The 25,178-nt window shown below is 38.1% G+C and overlaps 1 protein-coding gene across 1 annotated transcript in view; it reads right to left on the bottom strand.

The window, feature by feature from the left end:
• The window catches only part of THSD7B (thrombospondin type 1 domain containing 7B), a 1,193,076-nt gene that overhangs the window by 770,853 nt on the left and 397,045 nt on the right, over positions 1-25,178 (bottom strand). Inside the window, exon 5 of the mRNA XM_069067855.1 lies at positions 3,900-4,069. Coding sequence (XP_068923956.1) covers positions 3,900-4,069 — 170 coding nt within the window. The remainder of the gene's footprint in view (positions 1-3,899; positions 4,070-25,178) is intronic.

Genomic DNA, 25,178 nt, shown 5'->3' with positions numbered 1-25,178 from the left:
CTAAGAAGCCAATGGCTTAAGGATGGGGTATTCATTTATGTAACAAGGAATTATATTGAGGGTAGCATAGGGACATCTACAAAAGAAATAAGGAGAGGTTGCTCATTTTTATAAGTTTATGCTCGTGTGCAGGTTATTTTGGGTGTAGGTGGTTAAAATCATACCTCTATTATAAGAGAATGCACATGAGTGTGGGTTGAAAGACATGAAATGTGACAAAAAATCAGAAATATTTGACCCATAGGAAAGCTCCTGCTATGAAGGAAACTTTTGAAAAATGATGAATTCCATAGAAGATGAAAGCAAGATATTATGTATGCCTCCTGAAGGAAAAAAACAAAACTTCTAATCTGGAAAAATCTGATAGATTCTTAGTGACCTGAATTCCATGGATGTGACAACAGTGTGTGGGGAAGATGGGTACAACCAGTAAAAATACTATAGTCAGGAAGTCTTGTTCCCCAAGATCTATTCTCCCTACTGCAGAAGGAAGGGGAAAACAACAAAACCTTCCAGCCACATCCAGACAGCCTTTAGACAGTGAATGAAGCAGATTAATTAATAAAAGTGGATTTAGAATACTCAAAGTTGTTTTTAAATCACCGATCCTATAAAAACAGAAGCTTAGTTCCATTAGGGCACAGAACAGGCATATGATACTGCATAGTGAAAAGATAGAATCAGAAGATCTAGGTTCAAATCCCAGTTCTTCTAGCAATGTGGGGCAAGTGGTTTTTCCTTTATAAGTCAGCTTCATCTATAAAATGAGAGTAATGTTATTTTTTCCAACCAATAATTTACTTAATTGCATCCTATTCTACTACATTAATTATATTATGTATAATTATTATTATCATTACTGCCAAAGGAATTCTTTTCCATGACTATAGACCACATGGTCCCACATAACTTCACATGGCCATTATTGTTGTTATTAATAACAGTAGTATTGTTGTTAATGTCCCTGATTGTGTGCTGCTCAATTAGTGGAATTTTGTTCCATGACCACAAACCGCATTATATCTCTGATCTTATGTGAATATCTTACAATACACACCACAGGTACAAATGGGCCAAGTGCAAAAATATGATAAATTAGCACAAATCTATTATTACTACTAACAAATCAGCAACAATACTTTATCAACTAATTGCATATCTTTTTCAGACATTATTACTATCTCTATGTACGAACACAATTTATTTCAGGAAGCCAAAGGTAATGTTTACTGGCCAAAACGCTCGAGGCACATTTCATAAGTACATTAAAGTTTTGCCAAATGTTCAAGATTTCAAACTTTAGGCTTAAGAATTTGAACTTATCAATTAAACGATTCTGTCAGTGTTTGCCCATAGGCTTGTGTTTTCTTTTTTTCCCCAAAGATCAACGTTGTATTAGGGAAAGTAATGATATAGTAAACAGGTGGATGTTTTCTTGTCCTGGCCTTTGTCACTAACTAGCGATGTGATTTTGGGCAAGCCACTACCTCACTGGGCTTTGATTTCTTCATTTATGATGTTGGGTGGCTTGACTTCAAAAGTTCCTCTCAGAATTTCTAATGTTCCATATTTTTTAAATACCCCACTCCTTCCAGTCCCAGGCAATGCCACTAAAAAAAAATCCTCCCTGAGAGTGATGGAAATTTCAAGAAAGAATAATTTAGGTACAGGTTTCTTTGGACTTTCTAGACAAAAGTGGAACCCTGGGTGAACTGTCAACTTATAAAACAATGTTATTTCTTACATACTCCTGCATCTGTACTCACAAAAATACAACAAGCAAAAATGGCATCCAATTTAAAAAAAAGACTGCTTTTCTTTTCTTTAAATTCAAGAACACCACAAAGATTCAACTTGGGGAAATAAACAAAAAAACTTTAAGTATAAGTAGTTCCATAAACTACAAATTGACAGCTCAGGTGAAACATTTATGTTATCAAGACACCTGTTGATTTTTGGGTAGGTCTCCTTTCTCCTAGAATCCTCAGTCAATATGTCTTCACAAGGCATAGCTTACCTAAATGAATTCACAGAAGTTCATCTCCCAGTAAGCCACAGGAAGATGGAATTTTCAGCACAGTAATTCTCAAAGTTGATGTACTAATTTATAAGGTATTGCTATTTGCCTAGGTGGAAGAAGTATTCATACCATCAAAATGAAGCCTTTTGAAATGTTTAAGTATACAACTACAAAAAAAAATATTGGTTTCTAAAACAGATGGCACAGTGTAAAGAGTGCTAAACCTAGAGTAGGAAGACCTGAGTTTCAGTCTGAACCCATACACTTAATACCTATGTGATCCTAGGCAAGTAACCTAACCTCTGTCTGCCTCACTTTTCTTAGCTGTAGAATGGGGATAATAATAGCATGTTCCTCCTAGGTCTATTGAAAGGATCAAATGAGAAAGTACAGTCCTTAACAGTGTCAGACATATCATCTACTTAATAAATGTTTGTTCCCTCCCCCCTCTATAGCTATCAATAAATCAACCTACTAACATTTAATTTTTTGCTTTTTGGAGGGGCAGTTGTGGTTAAGTGACTTGCCCAAGGTCACACGGCTAGTAAGTATTGTGTTAAGTGTCTGAGGCCGGATTTGAACTCAGGTCCTCCTGACTCCAGGGCTGGTGCTCTATTCACTGTGACTCATAGCCACCCCAACCTACAAACATTTATTAAGTACTTACTATATACTAGACCTTCTATTAAGTGCTGAGAATAAAAAGAAAAAAAAAGGCCCTGTTCTCAAAGTTTACATCCTAATGGGGAAGGAAACATGAAAATCTGTAAATTATTATATACATATATTACAGTACTCTCTATCTATCCAGACTATATATGTGTGTATATATTTATCTATCTGCATCTGTGTATATCTATAAATATAAATATAAATATAGATATATATTTATGTATAGATACATACACACATATATACATATATACAGAGAGAGAGAGAGAGAGAGAGAGAGAGAGAGAGAGAGAGAGAGAGAGTAGACGGAAGGTAACCTTAGAAGGTAAAGCACTTAATAGCTCATATGATGAGCACCATCCAAAAATAATACTGTTTTATTACCCTCTGCAGACACAATAAAAAAGGTTTCCTCCATAAAAACATTGCCAAATCTTATTCTAGTGAAGGCAATTACTAAAGGGAATTCCTAACTTTATTTTTAAAGTTAGTTGTTTGCCTTGGTTGATTAAGGGCAAGTATAGAACCAATATAGCATTCAAGGCACCCATGATCACTATAAATATACCTGCATAGTGCTCAACTACAAAATATAACAGACTCTCCATATATAAGATAGCAGCAAAACATTTATTCAGAAATCAGAAAACTGAATCACAAAACCAATAAGATGATTCCATGATAGGAGCAAAGAAGTTAATAGGCCATAACAGTACAGAGAGCCACATCATCCTTTAGCCTTCCCACAGACCAACATTTACTCACAAGTCTAACTGTCTCCTTGTTGACCTTTCTCTTCCCACTGTCTAACTGTGCTGACTCCCAGCTTCCTGTGGGCTCTGCTCCACTTTTCAGCAAACTCCTCCCATATAGGCTCCATATGATTACATTCAGCCTATTAGGGGGAGAGTATATTTTCAAAGCAGGAAAAGTCTTCAAATTCCCTTAGGTTTATTAAGGGGCAGTGGAGATTTTCAAATTCCCATTATCATTATAACAAATAGTTGAACTTCTTTACCACCTAGATTCCAGTCTTCATAAAAAAAAATTAATTTGATGTCTTTCTAACTCTTCATTGTAAAGAGATGCAAAACCTAAACAGGGATATGGAGAGATGGGGGGAGAGAGGGTAGAAACGAATTTTAAAATGTTTTACTTCATATTGCCTACAGAAAAAGTATGTAGTACAAGGGGACCACTTGCATACCTTCCTTTGATCGCTGTCCTGAATATTCTGTGGTGCTCTGGGCACAGTACAATTCCCGAGTTTGAATCCCACCTCCACAGAGGGGTCCAGTTGTATGCCAATGGGGATCTTGCTGCTCCAGAAGAAGAGTGACTTGGCATTCTTTCCATTCAGAGGTCTTCCATAAATACCTATTTGGATTAGATTTATTTTTAACAAAAGTAAAAAAAAAAGTAGAAAGGAAAATTCAAAAAGACTTTATCCCCTTTCCCCAATAAGATAAAACTTAATGATATGAAATATCCTTAATGCACTGTTCATTCATGAAGCTTTTCTATAAAGTAGTCACCTTTGTCCATGCAAGGAAATGTCTACCAGGTTTGAATTCCTTAATCTATCTTGCAACATAGAAGAAACTTCAAGGCCTCATCATTTCTAGAGGAAAGGGTGATTTGAGAGGGTTGGAGTAGGAAAAAGAGGAAAGAATGAATGAATCCTGATATATAACAGTTATGAAGTTGTAAAGTATCTAGAATTCTGTGTCATGTGGGATGGGACAAGCCTTCACTATTATGCCTACTTTGTAAGTATAGACTTTGTGCTAATTTTACACGTGTCTAAGAACCTTGGAGAAAAGATACTTAGAGATTTTAAGCTATTCACTAAAAGTATTGGCAGAATTCCTTTTATTTGTAAGTCTCTACATATGTCAGAAGCACTTGTCTAAACATACAAACACATATAATTATAAATACATGTGTATGTATATTAATACACATGCTTAATTCAGACCTTGTTTTCAGATGTGTAGGGAAGTCAGAGTGTAAAAAAATCCATCTGTAAATGCAGTTCTACAAGTCATCTACAACAGAGACTTTCAGTGTTGTTTAGAGAACCCAGAAATTAGTTGCTCTGACCAAGGTGACCCAGCTAGTACGTATCAGAAGTAGGACCCATACCTAAGTTTTCTTGACTCCAGCTCCATTTCCTTTTTCCAATTCCCACCTCCATATAAACATAGATAACAGAAAAAGATGCATGTATTTGTGTACATATACAATAATCAGCCACTAATCATTTATTAAATGACTATTATGTGCCAGACACTGTGCTAAACTCAGAGGATACAAGCAAAGGAAAAAAGACATTCCCTGCTCAGCGTATACGTGCATGCTCATCTACAGATAATTATCTGCTCAAGTTAATGTATAGATAAAATGCATTATATTATACATATATTAATATGAAGAGATAATTGCTAAGTTTTTAGCCTTCTTACATTAGGAAATGTTGTTATACATGTATTAAAATGTGTTAGTACTGTGTCGCTCTTTATAATTCATCAGTACTTTTTAGACAAGCTGTCATGCTGTCATTTAATCTTCAAACCCACATGGGAGGTATGTTCCCTTAGTTTATTACTAGTAAAGAAACATACACCAAAAAAACAAGCAAAAACACAATAAAATCTGTGCACAATAAGCAAGAAATAAAGGAGCACTCACAATACAGCCTCCATACCGAGGGAATTCTTTCCAACAGAATTTCCTTTTGAGCATTATTACAACATTTTTCAACCCCAGTATTAATATAACCCTGCAGCATTCACATAAAGATCAACAGACTCATTAACTTCAGGAACGATAAACAAATAACTAAGAAGCCTTCTCAAATCTGTTGTCATATTGTGGATGTGAAGTACAAAAATCTTCTTGGTTTTCAGTTGTTTAAAACCACAGGACATCACAGAGGCAAAATGAGCATGGGGCTGTAAGCCCTCGGGCCTTGTAGAATCAGGGTGAAACTAATGGAAATTGGGTAGCAGACCTAGGAAAATCAAGAAATGAATCTAATACAGTAGAATCACAATGCAGGTCAAAGCTTCTTATAGCAAATACCATTTCAATGAAGACATATAAAATAAAGATGTCTAAATCCCAGACAATAGCCCATTTATTTTGAGACATATTTACAACTGCAAAATCCCAGTATAACAAAAGGATAGAGACAATCCTGTGAAGTTTGTTATAATGGGATTGGGCTAATATATGCTTCCTGCTTCTTCTTGGCACTACCATTCAGCGCATTGAAATTAATCACCAGATTTCTCATTATATATAACAATTCTGGCTCAACTCTAATATATATTTCATTCTATAAAGAACTGTGATTGCCATCAATGCAAATTGTAATCTTTAAAAGAAAATGTTATCAGGGCAGCTAGGTGGCACACTGAATAGAGCACTGGCCCTGGAGTCAGGAGGATCTGTGTTCAAATCTAGCCTCAGACACCTGACACTAAGCTAGCTGTGTGACCTTGGGCAATTCACTTAACCCCAACTGCCTTGCATTCCCCCTTCCAAAAAGAAAAGAAAAGAAAAGAAAAGAAAATGTTATCTATATGTTGAGAAGCATTATGGGCTAGTGGACAGAAAAAAGGCAGGCTCTGCAGTCAGGATGAAGTAGGCTCAAGTCTTTCCTTTGACCCCTCTCAGAAGTTCAGGGAATTCTTTTAAAATACTTAATAAGTTGCCCATCTACATTGGTAGAGGAAATTCCCTCACCAAGAACACCATGAATTGATGAAATCACAGATCTAGACTAAAATAAGTAAATAAATAAATTTATAAGAACAAAGAAATGCATCACTTGGCAACTATTTAGCTAGGATTTGTCCTTGGAGAACAGACATATAGTCCTTCTCCAGGCCCATGATTTTGAGCTGGTAAGACTAGACAAGAATGTTCTGTTGGCATAGCTTTCAAAATTCTGTGATTGTCTCCAAGTCAAAGGGGTATCAGAATTAGACTTTCATTAAAGGACCTTGGCCTTTCAATGGGAGGACTCATTCTAAAGATTTACTCCTTTTAAAAAACTAAAGCATTGCCTAAAAAGGTCCAACCTCTTCATTTTTACAGCTGAGGAGAGAAATCCCCAGAAGTTGAAATCTACTCAAAGTCACAAAATCCTAAATGGCAGAACCAGGATTCTGACCCAAGTTTTAAATTCCATATTCAATGTTCTTTCTATTTAGCATAATTATGTGCATGTGTATATGTGCACGTATGTACATACATGTGTGCATATGTGTAGTTCTGGACCCTGGGAAAAGGGAGCAATTTCTCTGTTTTCTCAGTGGTATAGAGAGAATAAAGACTGTTTTCTGGTTGGCAGGTCAGAATTCTCAAAATCTCCATTAAGTAACCAGCTGGTTGGGAGACAGTCTCTATAAAACTGCTTCCTTCCGTTTCAGTACTTTAGATATTTATACCTCAGTTAGAATGTGAATTGGAAATGCCTCTTGTGCTTGTGGGCAGTGAGTGACAAGATAGCTACGAAGGCCCAAAATGAGTAAAACTGAGACATCTTGTGATTTCCAAATCAGGGGAAAAGAAACCATAGCTGATGAAGTAAGGGCCGTTATTTAAGAGTCACCGGAGTGACTCAGGTTAAGCTAACCTTTACAGTGAGTAACACTTTTTTGAGCATACAAACGAGAAATAAAATTAATAGTCACTACCACACAATCGCACAGTAGATAGTGCCCTGGGTCTGGACTCAGGAAAATTTGAGTTCACATTTAGCCTCAGATACTTCCTAGGTGTGTGATTCTTAGCAAGTCACTTAACTGCAGTCTGGTTCAGTTTCCTTAACTGTAAAATGGAAATAATCATAGCACTATCTTACCCTGATTGTTGTAAGGATTAAATAAGTATATATGAAGCACTTAGCATAGTACCTAGCATACAGTAGGAACTAAACAAATGCTTCTTCCCCCCACCACTGAAAAATATAACTATTTATGTTTAAAGAGGAAAGGGAGAAAGATTTGGGTACGTGATCCTTTTTTGAAGCCTGTAGGAGGAGGAGGAGGAGTTGTTGTTGTTGTTGTCGTCAAGTAGTAGCAGTGATAGTTTTAAGTTTATATAGTTTAGTTTATATAACAGAAAAGTTATCCTGAGGAGAAAAAAATAGTCATAGATCTCTCTTCATGAAACCAAAGTTTTGATGCCTCACTGGTTGTAACTAACTCCTAAACTCATTCTCTTTTTCTCCTCATCCTAATCATTTGAGCAAAGCTCTCGTTCCTTTTGCTCTGCAAAACACAGGTCTGGGCTTAGAACTCACTAAAGCCATCCATGATCCCAGGGCTATTTTATCCCTAGTATGAGTAATAACCCCTTCCCTTGGAAAAAACAGTTTTACTAATTTTGGGGGGAAGAAATGAAGCACAGGTCTGATGGGGTTGGTTCTCTAAAAATGAAGTTGGCACAGTCCCCAAATCATGAGGGATCTGTTGCTGTTAAGAATTGATCCAGGCAGTAAGTACATGGGGCAAGAGGGATGGGTAACAAAGTCATTACCTTTGTATTTCCAGTAATTTGACTTTTAGCTGTTGACCCAATGAGTGACCAGACTCTTAGGAATCAATCTGTAAAAGCTAAGCTCTCCAGGGACAGACTTAGAAACTGAAAGATAGACTGCTAAATTGCATCAAAAGGGGACAAGGCCAAGATGATGGAGTAAAAGCAGGGACTGGCTTGAGCTCCCCCGAAACTCCTCCAAATACCTGTAAAATGACTCCAAACAAATTCTAGAGTAGCAGAACCCACACAATGACAGAGTGAAACAAATTTCCAGCCAAAGACAATCTGGACGATCAAAAGGAAAGGTTCATCATACAAGTCAGGGAGAGGAGCCCAGACCAAGGCTGGCGTACTGGCACAAATAGGACAAAGCAGGCCTCAGGGGCCTGACTCACTGGCAGCTGTGGTGGTTTCCGGACACCCACAACACCAAAGACAAAGTAAAAGGACAGTGGAAAATGTCTGTCGGACGAAGGTAAGAGAGGAGCATGGTCCGGCCTCAGCCCCAGGATGGCAGAGACGGTGGTGGCAGGGGCAGCAGCAGTGGTTGCTTTTGGAGCTCTTGGCCCACAGACAGTGTGGGGATCGAGTGACTTATCACAGGGGGATTGCAGGGATCTCTTTGCTGGGGTTGAGACAGGATTCTCTTGTTTTGCCCATTTTGGGATCTGGGTTACAGTCCTGGGTGACAGTCTTGGGGCAAGGAGGAGCACCAGTAAGGTGGAGCTTGTGGCAGAAATGGAGAGGGAATCCTTACAGTTCCAAGGCAGAAGAGAGTGCTTGTGGTCACTAACAGATCAGAACACAGTCCAGGGGAGAAGTAAACACCTCTCCTTTGATCATACAACCTTGGAAGCACTGAAAACTTACAGGTCCCTAGAAGTATCTCTGAAAACAGCTACATAAAACCCCTGGAGTTTGGAAGAGTACACCTTCTCCTTCCCCTCACTGGAAGCAGTCTTACATTAACAAAGAGTTAAATAGTCAAGTAATTGGCTGGTAAAATGACCAAACAGCAGAAAAAAACTCAGAGTATAGGATCTTTGGTTACAAAGAAGATGAAAACATGCAACCAGAAGAAGACAACAAAGTCAAAGCTCCTGCATCCAAAGCCTGCAAGAAAAATATGAATTGGTCGCAGGCATTGGAGGAGCTCAAAGAGAATTTTGAAAAACCAAGTAAGAGAAGTAGAGGAAAAATTGAGAAAAAAATGAGAGTGATGCAAGAATTTCATGAATAAGCCTGGTGAACTGAAAAGTTAAGCAATTTGTCCATGACAGTGCTCTTGCCCACATCTAATGTGTGCCAGGGTACTCTCACTCAGGTATTTTAAAGAAACTGGAGCAGTCATGTGGTTGATGACAGCATCCTCTACATTAAATCTCAGTATTTGCATTAAAGTTTAACATTTACAATAAAACTCAACAAATTCATGATGAAACATATTTAATCACATTGATTTCACTAAAATTATCAGTATTGATAACATTGTAGTGAAAGCAAAAAGTGTTGTACTATTACAAAAAATATGTACTATTACATATGTTTGAAAATATCCTATTCAAAATATGGTTTCCTCTTTGTGTCATCCCCTTTCATTGCTTTTTTGCATTGTTTTATAATGTGCATGACTACCACTACAGGAGTGACATCTAAAAAATAAGTGAATGTAAATATTTTGAGGGTGCATATTCAACATTTCTTTCAATAGATAGGGGTGCATGATCAAAAAAATATTGTATGATCCTGCACTTGACCACAGATTATATCAGTTATATTTTAGTATCCTTAGTGAGATTTTGGAATCACTTTACTCTTATCAACAAAATATTATTCTGAATTTTGTCTCTAAATTCTGGGATATGAACCCCTATTTGGGGTTCATATTTTTTAAGTACTTCGTTAATATAGGACTTTTCAATTTGTAAAGTACTTTGCATATTTTTGATCTTTACAAAATCATATGAGATGAGTGGTCAAGTATAATTTTCACTTTAAAGATGAGGAAACATTCATGGAAAGATTGTGTGCTGTTTCAGTTATTACATAGCTAAGGAGGCAAAGAGACAGAACTCAAAGAAGCCTCATGACTCCATATCCTAGGCTCTTTTCACTCTGCCACAGTGGTCCTTTGTGTCCTCTTCCAAGCAACTTACTGATTTGAGAGAGAGAGACAGAGACAGAGAGACAGACAGAGGGAGAGAGAGACAGAGGGAGAGACAGACAGAGGCAGAGAGAGGGAGAGACAGAGACAAAGACAGAGAGAGAAAAAGTAGGTAGATGTACTCAAGATTTGTACTTTATATAGAAATCTTACAAACATAAATATTACATGAATTTATATAAATACACTACATTTCTCAATATAAATGTGGTCTCATTTATGTGGGTATTTCCTCTAAAAATATAAATTTCAATTTCCCCTTGCCTACTCAATTTATTGAATTCTCTTCCATGTTCGCACATACATCTACTGTAGGGGTACATCTAACATGCTGGATCTTCCCTTGAATTCTCCTGACAATGTTAGGATCCTTCGTGTTATTTCTTTTACAGAAAATCTTGTTTTTTTCTTTTTTTGCTTTTTGGAGAGCAATTGGGGTTAAGTGACTTGCCCAAAGTCACATGGACAGTAAATGTATCAAGTGTCTGAGGCCGGATTTGAACTCAGGTCCTCCTGACTCCAGGGCCGCTGCTCTATTCACTGCTCCGCCTAGCCACCCCAGAAAATCTTATTTGTAATGCATTGTAGCCTGTTTACATACAGCATGTCTCTCCATTAACCATTGATTGATTCCACTGACCTCGGGGTGATTTCCAACCTCAATTTTCTACAGATTGTACAGTTACATAGAAAGACAGAACAGACAGACAGAGAGAAAACAGAGACATCTAGGTGGCACAGCAGATAGGGTATTGGACCTGGAGTCAGGAAGACCTGAATTCAAATCCAAACTCAGACAGTAACTGTGTGAAAGTGGGAAATTCACAACCTCTGTTTACCTCAGTTTCCTCAGCTGTAAAAAGGGGATGACAATACTTACTCCTCAAGGTTATTGTAAAGATTAAATATGATAATATTTAAGTGTTTAGCCAGTTCCTGACACATAGTAGGTGTTATATAAATGCTTATCTTCTCTGCCCTTCTCCCCTTTGGCCAATACAAGAATACTGATGGCTAAAAGATGAGCATTTATTTCAGGGTTAAGCTGAAGGTCTGTAATGGGAATGCAGATTTGAAAGATCTTCCCTGCCCCTAGGCTAATGTGCACCTGAAGCCTGGGGTGGGAGGCTTGTTTTTCAGTAGATACTTTTTGATTGGCCAGTGGGTCAATAAGGTTGTTACATTCTCTGAGCCAGGAGAAGGCTGTATAAGCCCTGATGTGCAGCTTTGTTTTGGGGGCTCACTTTGAGAAGTGTTCTGTGATTTGATCTGTATTCTGGGAAGCCCTTGTCCAGGGCCCCCCCCCCCCGGCTTTGAAAAACCCAGATGTTGATTTGGTATGGATATAATGGTTGGACAGTTTGGAAAGCTGTCTACTTGATCTGTTTTTGTCTTGATAATTCTGCCTGTATGCGTTGAAGTTCGGGTTGCTGACCTTTTCCCCTGAACAAGGTAAACGATATATGTCTGACTGATTAAAGTTAGCTTGTTAACCCATTTTGAGTTGCTTTCCTTTAACAAAGCAGATCCAAGAACCTGTGCTAGCAGCTACCCTGGGAACGCTGGGGTGCATGCTGCTACAAGGTCATAAAAAAGCACTTTGAAATCTCATAAAAGCAAATCAACCCATTCTCTTATTCCTGATCAACTCAAGGCCCAGATCATTGTACATTTGAAATACCTGTCCTGTGTGTGTGTGTGTGTGTGCATGCTAATAAGCAAGTTCTATAGATTGTACATCTACCTGCATATGATAGGCATCCTTCATTCATTTACTAAGATACTTCATCTACTACAATAGGCATTCTTCAGTGGGTTAAATTTCCCTGTGTGAACAGCTCAGCCAGTTTCTGAGTCTTTATGGCTCTCATTTAGGTGACTGTAATATCATGAGGGTCCAATATGATCAACATAATGCCATCCACCAACAGAGACATCCCAAGGATTCCCTGTCATACACAGAACATTCCCTCTTGACCGTAACTTGGCACCAGACCCATCCAGCAAATATGCCAAAGAAGCATATATTTCTGCCTTATATCTTGTCTGACAAAAATCAGAGGATTGTTGAAAGTGTTTCCAAAGAATAGTTTGTAATTTTGCTAAAAGTTTGGCAGACATCTTATTGGAAGAGAGTTTTAGAAGACTTTTTGCTTCACTACTGAATCAAATGCATTCTACATTTTTTCAGGCAATTTGGTGATGGTAAAGATGTACTTTCTAGTAGAATATCACTGAAAGCTTACTTGTTGCCTTTAATACCTTCATCAAGGGTGCCTTTGGTGTATTTAATACTGTAAAATGTGTGTAGATTTTCACTTTTAAAATCATACAAATTGGACTGGACTCATATGGGTCTTTACCTATTTATATTCCCTGTGTTGTTGTTGTTCAGTTATTTCAGTCACGTTCAACTATTTGTGACTCCACTTAGGGTTTTCTCGGCAAAGAGATTGGAATGGTTTTCCAGGTCATTTTAGAGATGAGAAAACTGATGTAATTGGGGTTAAATGACTTGCCCAGGGTCACACATTCAGTAAGTGTCTGAGGCAGGATTAGAACTCTGTTATTCCTGACTCCAAGTCCAGTACTCTATCCACTGCACCACCTAGCTGCCACATGTTTCCTTGGTCATCTTTCAAAAATAACAAGGTATGAAATTTTCCCCAAAACCTTTGAGTTCTTCTACTTTTTCAGATACAATGAAAACCAATGCCTTAGCATTCTTAAAACTGTGCTGTCTTCAGCACAAGAATCGCTTATATAGTTGGTCTAATTCAAAAGCTTTACCCATCTTTTTTTCCCCTTCAATATCACGTTCCACTTATTCAGGAAGCATGCCCATGGCCATGTTGTTAGAATTCCAATGTGTAGGCTCCAATGTCTTTATAGGAACTCAGAGTTTGTTATAAAAATCTTTTCAGATCTCTTCCTTAGTCTGTTAGTTCGCTGTCCTTCCAATTTCAACCTTATATGACCTTGAGATGACTTTGATTATTTGGTTCTCCCCCCAAGGTTTCTTTAAAATTATTTTTCCTTCCATTGCTTGTTGAAGCTTCACAATGCACTATTACTCAAAATCTTCTCTCCTTTATAAAATTGCTCAGAAAGTTAATGTTCTAACCAGAGTTATCCATTGCTTCTACAGCTCTCCCATTGACAGGAAAATCCAGTGTATGCTAACTAAGAAGATTTTCTTAGATTCTTTTGATCTCTTCATTATGACAATTAATTTACTCAGTTAAAATTCTATATAGAAATGTCATACATAGTAGTGGATGTACTTTTTTCCATCCATTTCCATTTTTGTCCCCAATAATTTTTTAAATAGGCCAAAATGAAGTTGTAAACCATAAATAATCATTTCCTCTTAATTTTGATTTTTATTCTAATAAATATGAAGACTAATCATATGCAGACAGCAGATTCACAAATGATTCCTACATCATTAACTAATCATTACCTTACTTTTTAAATATAATCAGTTTCTCTGTCTCTTTTTTCAAATGCTTTGTTAATTTCTGATTTACATCATTCATTTCCACCAGATTTTGAGTTACAAATTTTCTCCCCGTTTTTACCCTATCAACCGCCCCCAAATAGCAGTCCCACAGGGTATCCCCTCCACCAATCTGCTCTCTCCCATATCTTCTCCCATATCCCCTTTGACTTTTCCAGTAGGGCATGGTGGATCTCTATGCCCCAGTGCCTGTATATCTTATTTCCCAATAACATGTAAAATAGTATTAATAATAATAATATATATATATATGTATATGTATGTATATATATTTAAACATTTGATTTTAAAACTTTGAATTCCAGATTCATTCCTTTCCTCCCTGGTCACCCACCCTTACTGTGAAGGTGAGCAGTTCAGTATTAGTTGTACATGTGTAGCTAATGCAAAACAATAACATAGTAGATATATTATAAAAAACTGACTATATTTCCCTCCCTCCTATACCACCTTCCACTTGGTCTATTCTCTGCTTTGATCCAAACCCTTTTCAAATGTGGGTGCTTCCAACTTCACTCCCCCCCCCCCAAGCCTGCCCTCCCTTCCATTATCCCTCCTCTCATCCCCTTCCCCCCTACTCTCCTGTGGGGTGAGATACCCTATTTAGTGTGAATTTCGTTCTCTCCCCGAGGCAAATTCAATGAGAATAAGGTTGACCCATCCCCTTTTTCCTTCCTATTCTTCCCCTCCATTGCAACCATTTTCCCTTGCCTCTTCTATATGAGATAGTTTACACCATTCTGTCTCTCCCCATCTCCTCTCATTATATTCCTCTCTCACCTCTTAATTTCACCTTTTAAGTATCATCCCTTCCTATTAAATTGGTCCTGTGCCATCTATCTATGTATACCTGTATAAATATATACACACATTCACATATGTATTCATACACCCGTATACCCTCCAATATAGACACATACACACACACACACACATATATCCCTTCAACTATTTTCATACTGAGTGCATTTTCATCGGTTACAATTATCATTTTTCCATGTAGGAATGTTAATAGTTCAACTTTGATAAGTTCCTTATTATTTCTTTTCCCTGTTTACCTTCTCATGCTTCTCTTGCTTCTTGTATCTGAATGTCAAATTTTCTATTCAACTCTGGTTTTTTCATCAAGAATACCTGAAAATCCTCTATTCTACTGAATGACCATATTTTCCCCTGAAACATGATACTCAGTTTTGCTGGGTAGGTGATTATTGTTTTTAATCCCAGCTCCTTTGACCTCTGGAATATCATATTACAAGCCTTTTGATCCCTCAGTGTGGAAGCTGCCAGATCCTGTGTTATCCTGATTGTGTTTCCATAATATTCAAATTGTTTCTTCCTGGCTGCTTGTAGTATTCTTTCCTTGATCTGGGAGTTTCAGGACCTGGCTATAATATTCCTAGGAGTTTTCTTTTTGGTCTTGTTCAGGAGGTGATTGGTGGATTCTTTCAAGCTCTATTTTGCCCTCTGGTTATAAAACATCAGGGCAGTTTTCCTTGAGAATTTCTTGGAGGATGATTTCTTGATTCTTTCTTTGATCATGGCTTTGAGGTAGTCCAATAATTTTTAAATTATCTCTCCTGGATCTATTTTCCAGGTCAGTGGTTTTTCCCATGAGATATTTCACAGTTTAATAGCATCTTGATTTCTCATAAAGTCATTAGCTTCCGTTTGCTCCATTCTAATACTGAAGCAATGATTCTCCTCATTGAGCTTTTGAGATTCTTTTTCCATCTGGCAAATGGAACTTTTTAAGGCATTCTTCTCCTCATTGCCTTTTTGAGCCTCTTTAGCAATTTGAGTTAGTCTATTTTTTAAGGAACAATTTTCCTCAGTCAGGTTGTTGACTCTCATTTTGTAATTTTCTTGCATCGTTCTCATTTCTCATCGCAATTTTTCCTCCACTTCTCTTATCTTCTTCTTAAGGTCCTCTATGTTCTGTAACCAGCTCATATTTTCCTTTGAAGCTTTTGGCACATGAGTTCTGACTTCACTGTCTTCTTTCTGTTCCATGCTTTGGTCCTTTTTGTCCCCCAAATAGGAGTCTAATGTTGAATTCTTCTCTTTGCTTTGCTTCCTTTGCCTGGGCATGTTGCCATTCAATTACTTGACTTTGGGGCTTTTTGCCACAGTAGGACTCTGCTACCAGACAGGGGAGCTTCGTACCAAATGCTGGGGTTTTCTCAGCTGCCATAGGTATTAGTTGGGTGTCCTCTCTGAAGCCTCCACAAGCTCTGGCAAGCTGGTTGCACACCCTAGGACCTCCACCCTAGACTGCAATCCAGGTCCAAGCAGGTTAAAGCTAGCGTAATTACCCCTCAGACTGGTCACTTGGTCCCCCTACACTCTGCAGACCAGGAGTTGAAGCTGCCACATGGCAGGGGCTGCACCAGTAGCCCTCAGCAGTTTCTCGCCCCGGGGGCAAAAGCTGATGTACTCCCAAAACTACTGGCTCCCAAAGTCCATACTGCACTGACCTCTCACTTTGTCCTTGGTATCTGTGTGTTGATAATTCTTTTTTTTTTTTTTAAAGCAATTGGGGTTAAGTAACTTGCTCAAGATTACATGGCCAGGTGTTTCTGGGTGGGTGCTAAGTGTCTGAGCCCAGATTTGATCCCCAGGTCATCCCGACACTGGAGCCAGTGCTCTTACTCACTGTGCTACCTGGCCGCCCCTGTGTGTTGATAATTCTGGAAATGGCCACAGATGCTGGTGATCTGGAGTCTCTCTGGCAGGCGGCTGGTCAGACCCACCCTGGGGCTAAAACCTCCTGCTCACTCGGGCCTGGGCTCAGCTCCCAGAGCGCTGCACTGGTCGATTCCTGCCGGTCTACCGGGCTGTCCTCAGAGGGAGGTTAGCTTCTCTGTGTCATTTTGTGGTTCTGCAGCTCCAAAGTTTGTTTTGAGTCCCCTTTTACATGAACTGAGGAAGGTGGAAACTGAAGCTGTGGAAGCCCTGTTTCCACTCAGCCATCTTGGCTCCGCCCCCCAAAGATGAAGTTTGTCTCTCTCTCTCTCTTTCTGCCTCTCTCTCCTCTCTGTCTCTGTCTTTCTGTCTGCATCTCTCTGTTGCTGCGTCTCTCTGTCTCTATCTCTCTATTCCCCTTCCCCACCCCCCATGTGTGGTATGTATGTGTCTGTGTAATTTTATCTGGTGGTATTCTTTTTTTTTTGCCTTTTGGAGGACAATTGGCGTTAAGTAACTTGCCCAAGGTTATACAGTTAGTTTTTTTGTGTGGGTGTTAAGTGTCTGAGGCCAGAACAGAAGTCAGGTCCTCCTGACTCCAGGGCTGGCACTTTTCTCACTGTGCCACTAGCCACCACATATCTGGTGGTATTTTTAAAGAAAGTATTTGTGATGCATGGGTATGGATCTTTTATGCGGACTTGCAAGTCTTTGGCTTTTGTATTTCTTAATCCCTAATCTTTTGTTCTAATATATTTTAATTCTTTGCCTTTGATCACCATTGCATTGAAGTCAATAAGTAGCAAGAAAAAAATATTGGTTTAATTTTGAGGGTTTTGCTGAGTTCTTCATATACCCTTCCTACCTCTTTATGTACTACAGTAGATGATTGGAGTCATAATTATTTTCATGGCTCTTTTTTTCAAATGCTTATCATAAGCATTTCAATAAGAGATGAACTAACATCCCATTAAATGATGCATTTTCAAATGCATAAAAAAATCTAATTCTGTCAATCCTTTTATTTGCCTTACCAAAGATAATCTGTCAGTTTCATCTTCCTTTCCTTCTGGTTTAATTGATAGTAAAAATGTCAGCACTGGAAAAACTCAATTCTTCCAACAGGATATCCACTTATTGGTCATTGAACACAGATCTCATGTTGAGAATGAAAAATGAGTTAATATTTATAGATAGTCTAAGACTAAGTAATCCTTGGACTTTCTGCCCCTTTCTATTCTGTTTTGCCACTGTTACTGTAGAAGTATGAGGAGACAACACTATACAGGAGCTTCTCATACATGAAGGCTTTCTCAAATCTTTCTTAATGCTAGTGTCTTTTCTCTAAGATTATCTCCAATTTATCCTTGTTTATATATATATATATATATATATATATATATATATTTTCTTTTACATGTTGACCCCTCTCCAATAGATTGTGAACTCATTGAGTGTAGGAAATTTTTGCTATTGTTTGTCTTTCTAGATGCTTAATAAATGCTTGTTGACTGACTGACAGACAAGATTGGCAGCCATTATTTTTTCATTTTTCTTTGTTTCATGGGTTAACAAGGTCAAATAATTCATGATCGTGACCATCTTATTTACTGGTGATGAACATCTCTGCATTTAGCTAGGCTGATGTTTGGAATGCAAACACACTATGTTCTTTAGACCATGTTGTAATCCCGGTTTATAAAAAAGCATGGATTACATTTAATGGTGAGAATCATATCAAGTCAAAGAGATTTCTTTGCTGTTTGAAAAGGACAGGACAAAATAATTTCAACTCTTTTTTAAAAATTATTTTAGAATGACCCCATAAAATAGCAGTAGGTTCATTTTGAAAAGTATAATTATAGTAAAAAAAAAAGTACAGTCTAAAGATTAGAATTCACCTATGAGAGAAAGTGATGATAAAATATTGCAGGTCGCTCTTTGATCAAATATTCCCACTTTATATTCAGAGGCAGAGAAAGTGCTGTCTGTGCTAGACAGGACAAAATACTTCTATGGTAAACACAAGACATTTATCACTATCTATATCGTTTACCACCTCAGAGAAAAGTACCAACACCGCAAGAGAAGGAGAAAATAGACCAGTAAAGGGCTTCTAGATTCATTTCAGAAACTTGGATCCTTTAGTAGTCTCGGCTTCTCTCTCTTTCTTTATTTCTTTTTCAAAAACTCTATTCAATGTTTAGTCACAAATCACTCAGCAGCCATGAAAACCGAACATCCTGAACTCCACCAACCTGAGAAAGCTCCTCATAGATCTGACAGAATAAGAAATCAAAGGACTCCACTCAGCTAAATGCTACTTGCCTTCTCCTTTAGAAGTTGTTACACTGATAGGCCTTATGCCTCTGGGAAACTTTGCTGCATGACGGACTCAATCTTTCCCCCTTACTGGATAATACCTATGTCAAAGACTAGAGGCCCTCCTCAGCCAGCCCTCAAGCTCCCTCATCCCATTCAGATGCTTTCCAGCATCTTCATTTAACCTCCTCTTACAGCTGATGGCAGCTTCAAAGGCCAGGGTCCCACATAATATGGGTCAGTAGCACCCTGAAATTGGCTATGGAATCTCCTCGATTAGAACAGTTAGATAAGGGATAGAAATCATAGATTAGTTAATAGCTCAAAAAAGCCAATGCCACACCCATGGAGGTGCATCCCAGGTGGCACAGAAAGAATACTCAATATCATCCTGCACCAATAAATCATCTAACATTTATTAAGCACCCAATATGTGACAGACATGTGGTTTCCAAGACCAATTAAAGTTAATAAAGCATCCACAAAGTTCTGTCTGGCTTCTTGATGCTCCTCAAACATTACATTTCATCTCCTCTATATTTTCACTCACTGTCTCCCATGTCTGAAATTCTCTCCCTGTTCACTTTCAAGTCCCTGCTTCTCTAGTTTCCTGTAGAACTGAGGACAAATTCCCCTTTTTACCGGAGATATTTCCTGTTCTTACCAGTGCCTTTCCTCTGAAATTGCTTAGCTCAATGCCTGGCATGTAAAAAGGCTCAACAAATGCTCGCTAATTAACTAGTAGACTTTCTACAGAGAGAAGGGCCCCATACATATTTGTTGATGAAAACAATCCTCTCTCTCTACACATTCTCACTTGGTCCCCTCATCAGCTATCTCATCAGGTAAATTCATGGGTTTAACTATCACATCTATGTAAATTACACACACACATTTTATATGTATGTATACACATATAGCAATAATAACTAATATTTATATAGCTCTTACTATATACAAGGCACTGTGCTAAGTATTTTATAATTATTATCTCAACAATCCTGGAAGGTAGATGCTATTATTATCCATATTTTACAGATGAGGAAACTGAGACAAATGTTAAGTGACTTACTCAGGGTCACACAGTTATCTTAAGCTGGATATGTATGTCATTCATATGTATATGTGTATATATGTATATGAATGTAAACATGTATATAAAGAGAGGTGGGGGTTATAAAAATATGAACATATTCCAAGTATCCACTGCTCCTGTCAAACAACACTACTATACATTTCCAACTATCATCAACTCAACATGTGAAAAATATGTTACCCTCCCTCCTCAAAAAAACCCAAACTCTACCCTTTTATGAGCCTCTAAAGCTTCCAGTTACCTCAGCTCACAACCTTACATTATCCTTAACTTCTCTCTTCATCACCTCACATATACAATCAGATGCCAATACAATCATTTATACTTCCACAACATCTATATCCTTCATCCCTCTCACACAGCCTAGATGAGTCCCAAATAGTCAGGACTATTGTCAATGTGTCCTGATTAGTCTTCCTGACTCATTTCTTCTCTCTATATAATCCTCTACAAAGTTGAAAAATATTTTTCTAAAGTGAAATATTGATTTGAATTTCCATATAGAGTAGACTACAATGACTATCTGCTCTCTAGGATCAAGCACAAACTCAAGTTGGCAATTAAAACACTTTACAACATGGTATTAGCCTAACTTTCCAGGTTTATTAAGTATTACTCCTCCTGTGCTGGCCTTAGAGTCAGAGAGACCTAAATTCAAATCTGGCTTCAGTCATTTATTAGTTGTATGACCCTAGGAAAGTCACTTAACCTCTGGCTGTCTCAGTTTCCTTAACTGTAAAATATGGATAATAATAGTACCTACCTTCCAGAATTGTGAGGATTTATTTGTAAAGCACTTAGTACAGTACCTGGCACATAGTAAATGCTTAATAAATGCTTTTTTTCCCCTTCATCCTTTCCTTCCTTCCTACCTCCCTTCCTTCATTTATTTCTCCCTCCATCCCTTCCTCCTTCCCCTTTCTTTCCCTCCTTCTCTTCTTCCCTTAATCCTCCCTCCCTTCCTTCCTTTCCTCCTTTCCTTCCTTCCTTCCTTCCTTCCTTCCTTCCTTCCTTCCTTCCTTCCTTCCTTCCTTCCTTCCTTCCTTCCTTCCTTCCTTCCTTCTCTCCCTCCCTCCTCACTGTTCTCATTGTTCCCCATACATATCACTCCATTTCCTTTTCTGTGCCTTTGTTCTGTCTTCCCCTCCCCCATGACTGAAATGCAATCCCTCCTCCTCATTTCTACCTCTGAGAGTATCTTGTTTCTTTTAAAACTCAGATATTACCTTCTATGTGAAGCCTTTCCTGACCCACCTAGTTGCTAATGTTCTATAATTTTCCTATATCTATTATATATGTATGTATATATATGTATATTGCATATATGTGTGTTACATATATACACACACTTATGTAACTTATGTAACATCCTTACTGAGGTAATTCCCCAGTTTGAGCTCATATTTTATGGTTGGGTCCCCAAAGGGGATGCTACTACCCTAGGGTTCTAAGAGTAACCCTATGGATGGTTCCTAAGCCCCCAGTGGTATACATCCAATTAACAGTCAGTGGATGGACTTAATTAGCCCTTATCAAACATCATTGACTCAGATGGCATATGGAGAACAGTAGTTACAAAAATGTCCCCATTAAAATCCTAGGGAATACTCACAAATTCAGAGAACATTTATGGTTCAAGTGGGTTCAGACTTAGAGTAAGGCACATATGCAGTATATACATTGGGCAAAGGGTTAATTCATATGTCTTGGCATTTCAAGATCCAGAATTTCTTTCTCTCTTGAGAGAATCTTTTGGGGTACAGCATTTCTACTGATGGGCTGCCCAGCTGGGCTCCCAAGATCTTTGGTCCAAAAGGGCAAGTCCTACAGCTGCCTTCTCTCTTGAGCAACTATGTCTCTGGTATGTAGAGGGGAAGTGGGGGTGGGGGAGTGGGAGAAGGAATTCCCCTCCAATGCTCTGCTCTCCTCTGATACAGGCAGAGGGATCTGTCTTTACCAAATGCTTTTGAGCCTGGATTCTCAACTTGAACAAGAATTGCTCATATTCATCTAGCTGTTTAAAGCCCCAGAAGTATGGCTAGCTTGTTTCCTTGGTAAATTACTTATTCCCTTCTTGCCCAATGAAAAAGATTTTCATTTCACAAGAGGATCACAAGTGTACATATAGACACATCTTGTTTACATATTAAAGCCTCATCATGCATGACTTCCTTCTGCAATGTCACCAGTCTATCTGGGCGAGGAGGGGAGGGAAAAAGAGATCACACACTCTCCTCCCTTACATTTATACATGTACATGTTGTCTATTCAAATAGAATATAAGCTCCTAATTAGAGGAACAGTATCATTTTTGTCTTTGTATCTATAGCTCTTGGCATATAGTAGATGCTTAACCAATGTTAGTTGATTGATTAATTGATTAGAAATTAAAATGTCAATGATGGATGTACTACTAGTCTTTTACAAGGTAGCAATCACTTTCCTGATAAACCAATACTGACACTGTTTTAAAATATTTTATGTCAAATCAGTTTAGACCTGGAATAGTGCTTTCAACTAAGTTTCAAACTAAGGAACACATTCCATTCGGTTCATATGTAAATATTTCAGTGGGGATCCTAGTCATGGGAAATAGTCAAGAGCTAACTTTCACAAAAAACTTTTGAAAATTGAAAATGCTGAGAATTTTAACATATCTAATCCATGGGTGGGGGGAGTACTGTTATAAAAGAAACCTCAGTAAGATAGTTTCTCCTGACAGATAGAAGGTTGAAGTTAGCTAACATTTCTGACAAGAAGTCTACACATGGTACAATCGTGATAAAAGGGCCATAGTCCTCATCAGTACGTTGAAAGTGTACTCAGGTTCTCAGGTATGATATATTTCAGGTAGGTAGAGGAAGAGATGGAAAATCTGGAGAGAACTCAACAACTCAGAGACTCCTGTGTCTCCAGCCTTCCTTTTCTGTATTATCCTTTCTCACTCTGTGAGAGGTGCTCTGGGTCCTCACGTTTTCAGAGGATCATAGATCTATAGCTAGAATAAACCTTAGAGGTGATCTAGTCCAAAAATAAGACATAGCCGCAGATGTCAAAGAGGTCTCGCTGTAATAAAGGAAACACAATGTAGAAAGGGACTGAGGTTTACTAGGTCATGACTCCCAAGTGCATTTTAATAGAGGATAAGATTATTCTTGTCCGTCCTACTTTCAAGAAGAGGACCAATGACATTAGGAGGGTGATATCTTGACTTTAAGTGAGGCAAGCTGTGCAAAGTCATCAGTCCCAATGACTCCTCTAGAGTCATCAGAGTCCAGTGGCAAGACATAGGTCCAGACAACTGGCAATGGATCCAAATGCAATGGAAGACTTTGCCTTTTTAAGCTAAAGTCTTTCTCAGGTCTCATTTTGACTGAGGCAATGCACATTTGGTGATTTAGTGATTTAAAGCTAGGTTAAGAAATGAGGCAAAAGATGGCCTAGTTTGCCTTCACAAAAGCATTAGCTGGGGAGGAGAACTGTGGGATTTTAGGTATCTACCTAACGTAAGTCTAAGAGTTATATTTTGGGTAAGAGGGCCCTTCTTGGTGCCCTCCAAATCCTTACACATACTGTTTATTCCATGTGAAGTCCACTCTGAGACCTTATACCCAAACTTTGTTCTCAATCCAAAGGGAAAGAAGCAGCTGTTATTCTGAGGTAAGAAGTAAAGTAGTACTAAATTTAAAATGCTGAGATTAGAATAGTAAGCACATAATTGTGACATCTAGTACTCATATAATAATGAGACATCTTCAAAATCCTGATTGTACAAAAACTTGAAACCCTTACATTTTTTAAAGGGCTGAATTATCAGAGAATCTTTTATCTTTTCAAAAATTTGGAAGTGCTTAAGAATTCAAGCTTTTTTTTTTCTCTTGCTCAGCTTAAAGCCTTGCTGCAAAGCTATTTGGAATCAGGCTCCTACCTGATTTAATGATGAAGATTCAAGAAAAAAAATTGGATCAGCAAATTATCATGTTTTGACTAAACACATATATACATATACAAGCATTCACTTTCCTTGAATTGAATACAAATGCAAAGTATTGAAATTCAAAGTGTATATATTTAAAAATCAGGGAATTATAGCAGTACTAATTTATGGAAATGTCTGTTGTCTCATTAAAGGTTCAGAAGCATTCAGAAAAGAATAGGCTTGCCAGTTCAGCTGAACAGCTGACAAAAATAAAGGGGACCGATCAAGCTTTACACATTTTGTGCTGTCATAATTCTTTTAGAGCTGTATAGCAGGACTATTGATTATGGAAAGTTACTCTGGAGTGAAAAGCTTTTTGCTCATGAACAGATGCCTTTGCTAGCCAAACTCAACATATGTATTATTAATAGAGTTCCATAGCTGCACAGAGCCCTTTGTAGTACACTGAGCAACGACCAGGGAACAAAATCTTCAGCCCAGAAGGACTCACAATAAAGTGGTACAATGGGGACTCATGAAAAAATATACTCTGATAACATATAGACAGAATAAGGGGAATTTACAAAAAGGTGCTGGCTTCTGAGAATTGAAACAAGGCCCAGGTTCTATTAAGAGAGGATTATTAAAGAGAGATGGGAACCAGCGGTGAAGACTGGTTACCAAGGAACTATCTTTCTCTGCTGTGACATCTGTAGCTGAATCCCCAGAGGTCTTCAGATCATGACTCCCACCTTCTTCCAATCCTCAACTATTTTAGCAATACTGATAAATAGTCAAAAGTATCCCAGAGCTGTGGGCAGGGAAGGTGGCACACATACCACATTGATCTAAACATGTAGGATTTTAGATTTAAATTATTCACTTACCCCCATCTGTTTTCATCCCTCTCTTTGAATCCCAGACCATAGATACTTATTTCCCATGAAATCAGACACATAATGGAACATACTCAATTCATTTCATTTCTAGTTTATTAAGTGTCTATTAGATTCAAAGCACTGGACTGGTCACAGGGACAACAAATGAGAGAGAGAGACAGAGAGAGACAGAGACAAAGATAGACAGAGAGACAGAGACAGGGAGACAGAGAAACAGAGAAAGAGAGACAGAGATAGAGAGAGCTAAAGAGAGACAGACAGAGACAGAGAGAGAGACAAAGAGACAGAGAGACAGAGAAAGAGAGAGACAGAGAGAGAGAGAGAGAGA

This window comes from Petaurus breviceps, unplaced genomic scaffold, assembly GCF_028583685.1.
Source record: "Petaurus breviceps papuanus isolate PSGF00001 unplaced genomic scaffold, PetGlider_PUasm1.0 90752, whole genome shotgun sequence".
NCBI classification, from domain to species: Eukaryota; Metazoa; Chordata; class Mammalia; order Diprotodontia; family Petauridae; genus Petaurus; species Petaurus breviceps.
This window is presented reverse-complemented; position numbering and strand designations above follow the sequence as displayed.